The 3,860-nt window shown below is 51.8% G+C and overlaps 1 protein-coding gene across 1 annotated transcript in view; it reads left to right on the forward strand.

The window, feature by feature from the left end:
- The window catches only part of Aldh2 (aldehyde dehydrogenase 2 family member), a 23,429-nt gene extending 19,843 nt beyond the window's left edge, over positions 1–3,586 (forward strand). The window contains exons 11-13 of the mRNA XM_005344470.3: positions 1,213–1,370; positions 2,421–2,535; positions 3,307–3,586. Coding sequence (XP_005344527.1) covers positions 1,213–1,370; positions 2,421–2,535; positions 3,307–3,339 — 306 coding nt within the window. The 3' untranslated portion in view covers positions 3,340–3,586. The remainder of the gene's footprint in view (positions 1–1,212; positions 1,371–2,420; positions 2,536–3,306) is intronic.
- Positions 3,587–3,860: the final 274 nt, after the last annotated feature.

Raw genomic sequence — 3,860 nt, forward strand, 5'->3', positions numbered from 1 at the left:
CCTAGTCCATAGGAAGACCATTATATCCCATAGCCTTCATAGCCTAGTCCACAGGCCTTTGTATTCTGGCCCCTGGGAATCATGAATCTAGGAATGGACTCATATGGCCCTTTCCATCATCTTGACCCACGAAAGACGTTGGATGAGGTCCATGGGTGACTCCCCACTATAACTCTGATACCCTTCCCCCCCCCCTTGTCCCAGCTGGGTTAAACCCCCAAGCTGCATGCAGGACAGCATAGTACCACCCTTTTAAGTGCTAGTGAGAATGTTCTGGAAGGTCGAGAATGCCTGTGCTTGTTCTCCAGCGGCCTGTGACATGGTTTAGTCCTCATGACAACTGAGGCTCATGGGCATCCTCGTCACGCTCCTGTCCCCTGTCCCCTCAGAATCAGCCTTTTTTTTTTTTTTTTTGTGGAAACCTAGTTCTTCTCAGTGGGGATTAGGACCCCATTTCCCTCCTCCCCACTTGCTGTGAACTGTCCTCTCCTCCCTGGCTCTCAGACCCCTCTGTTCCAGCTCCATGTATGTGCTGGTTACATGATAGTCAGATGGTCACAATGGTCAGTTCCAGCCGGTTCTCAGTGGTCTTTAGGGCAGCAAGCTTTTCACGGAGGTCGTGGTTTCTGAACTGCATTCTCTGTCAAATAGCTGGAGCTATCTGCAGAAGTGGCCTGTTCTGGAAGCTGCAGGAGGAGCAGGAGAAACCACAGGCCATTTCATAGTCTCTGCTCAGAGGCCAGTCTCTGCCTGTGCCTGGGTCAAATTCTCTGTGCTAAGTTCATACGCTAACATAGCCCCTGCGCTGTGGGACTATTTAGAAGTCAGATAACTGTGCACAAAGCATGGGCTGCCTAAAAGGTGGCCAGTCCTTAATCACTTCCCTCTCTTTGTGTTTCGTTTGTTTGTTTCTTAAAGATTTATTATGTATACAGTGTTCTGTCTACATGTGTGCCTGCAGGCCCAAAGAAGGCACCAGATCTCATTACAGATGGTTGTGAGCCACCATGCATTTGCTGGGAATTGAACTCAGGACCTCCGGAAGAGCAGCCAGTACTCTTAACCTCTGAGCCATCACTCCAGCCCCCTTTGTCTTTCTAGAGCGTGGATTTAGTGTAGTTCTGGACTGGTCAGGTCTCAGGTTCAACAGTATCCACTGTTCACCATCCGCGAACACCTGTCAGCTTCTCTTCCTCCCCCTCTGCCCCCCAGATCTTTGGACCAGTGATGCAGATTCTCAAATTCAAGACCATAGAGGAGGTCGTGGGGAGAGCCAATGATTCCAAGTATGGGCTGGCAGCAGCTGTCTTCACGAGGGACCTGGATAAGGCCAATTACCTGTCGCAAGCCCTCCAGGCTGGCACTGTGTGGTAAGAACCTCCCAGTAGCTACTCCCCAGCCTAATACAATATCCCCCAAAGCAGCGTCTTCTGGATTCCCTAGAACCGGGGCACTAGACCAGGAGCTGTCCAGCCATATCCTCTCCCAGAGCAGGTATCACCGAAGCCAGAGACGGGCCACCTTTCCTAGCTGTGGGCTGAGCGCATACACAGTTGCTCAGCAGCTGCTTCGCCATCGGTAGGACTAGAGAAAGAACAGATATGGACTGGGCTCTATAGAGATCAGCACCCTCAACTTAACTGATGGAGTGTGGGTAACCTTGGCAATGTGATGTTAAGTGAAAGAAGCCAGGTGCTGCAGGTCATAGACAAGGGTGCTCCATTGGTGGATGCTGGGCCTGGGGAGAGGAGGTAGGAAGAGATCATTAACGGGGTGCAGTGATTCTTTTCAGGGTATCACAAATAATCGGGTGTTAGTGGGAAAGGTTCTCCAGGATTCTGAATGTCACACAAACTACCAAGCTGGGCCCTTCTTCAAAAAACACTTTTTAAGCATGTGTATGTACATGTGTGCACCTTGTGTACATGGATACGCATAACACAGTGTGGGGGGGAGGGCTTTCTGTCATGCGGGTCCCAGGAACTGACCTTGGTTGCCAGGCTTGGTAGCAGGCCTGCACCCACATGACAAGCCGTGTCACCACCCTGAGCCACATGGTTTTAAATGCTGAATTTTCATTTAAATTTTAATAATTTTTTAAAATATTTTTGGTTGTGAGCCTAGCCTTTAATGGCTGAGCCATCTCTCTAGCCCTAAATTTTAATAATTTTTGACTTAGAAGAGGGGGAAAGGCCTAGCTCCTATTAGCCAAGATGACCCATTCAGATTGGAAGCTGGTACGTGTGTGTTGGTGCCCCTCTGTGAGCACCCATGCACAGACGAGGCTGACACGAGTGTCTCACGTGGCCTGCCCTAGCCTCCTCCGTGTCCCATTCTCCATATGAGACTGTGGAGCCTCGAAGGGCCTGGAATGGCACGCAGCCCCTCACAGCGACCTGTGTTCTCATCTCCCATAACAGGATCAACTGCTATGACGTGTTTGGAGCCCAGTCCCCGTTTGGTGGCTATAAGATGTCGGGGAGCGGCAGGGAGCTGGGCGAGTACGGCCTGCAGGCCTACACTGAAGTGAAGACGGTAAGCATGTGTGGGCGCCTGCGGCCTGGCCTCTCCTGTCGTGCTCACATCTCTCACTGAAGCCAGAGCCGCCACAGAAGAGGTTAGACACAGTCTCTAGGGTCTTACCCCACCAGGCCCACCCGGTAATTTGCCAAGGAGTTGATTAGCCTGAGAGAAGGCAGGACCCCAGTTGGTGGAATCAACAAGATGGCTTCCAGTAAGAGGCATGAAGAGGCACAGCTGCCAAGCCACCCTTGTCCAAGTTCTCCTCAGGGATGTAGCTCAGAGGGTGACAGTGCTGTGGACTGCCCCGTGTGTCAGTGCCTCCAGCCACAGAGTGCAGATTCTTTTTAAAGTGGCCTGTCACACACATGGGAAATGGAGGTAGAGCCAAATTTGAGAACACTTTGTACCTACAACTGAGATACAGTTGTGCGCTATTCAGGCCTTTCTCTGCTGTGGTTGCGGCCTTGGCCTCTTCCTCAGCGTTACCCTGTGGGAGGCCCCTTGTGTGTGTGTTGGGGGGGGGGGGAGCTGTACAGTGCTGGATGTTACAGATTCCTGTCCTCAGCACATCAGAGTCCACTAAACTGTGGTTGTTCCCAAAGTCCAAGAAAGGGCCTCCAGACACTGCCAGATGGCGGGAACCTAGGAAGGGGACAGGGTGTGATCTCCCACAGACAGCCTGCTGCCAAGGAGATGTGAGAAAGAAGATGGGCTGTTGTTGCCAAGGGACCTGCTGGCACTTGCCAAATGTGAAGAATAACTGCTTCTCTGAACCCTTCACAGGTCACGGTCAAAGTGCCACAGAAGAACTCATAAGGAGCACACCAGCTTCCTCACCCAGCACCAAGCATAGTCACCTCCAAAGAGAAACCCTTGCACCAAAATGTCGGCCAAGAAAGTCAGAGCTTGATAAACAGGGCGGGCTGGTGGGGCAGTGTGTGTGGAAAACCCTCTATAAACTGGATCAGAGGATGGGGCTCACACAGAACGCTCACCCAGCACATGCAAGACCCTAGGTTCCAACCCCATGCTGCAAATGAGCAATAAAAACCCACTGATCAAGGCTGCAGGGTCGTTCCTCTAAGAAATAGATTCTGTGTCGTGACTCCATTGCTGTCTAACTTGCCCCTTTCAGCGGAGGAAAGGCCACTGTAAGAGCTGCAATAGCTCTTATGGGATATTAGCACCTCGTCTCATGTCCTGGACAAAAAGTCAAAGCAGGTCAGCTCTCAATTCCCGGATGCCTCTTCCTCCCGTCACTAACCCAGGGGCATGCCCAGCACCAGGCCGGAGTGTCTCCACTGTTTGCTGGGGCATCCTTACTCCCCTCAACATTC

This window comes from Microtus ochrogaster, chromosome 2, assembly GCF_000317375.1.
Source record: "Microtus ochrogaster isolate Prairie Vole_2 chromosome 2, MicOch1.0, whole genome shotgun sequence".
NCBI lineage: Eukaryota > Metazoa > Chordata > Mammalia > Rodentia > Cricetidae > Microtus > Microtus ochrogaster.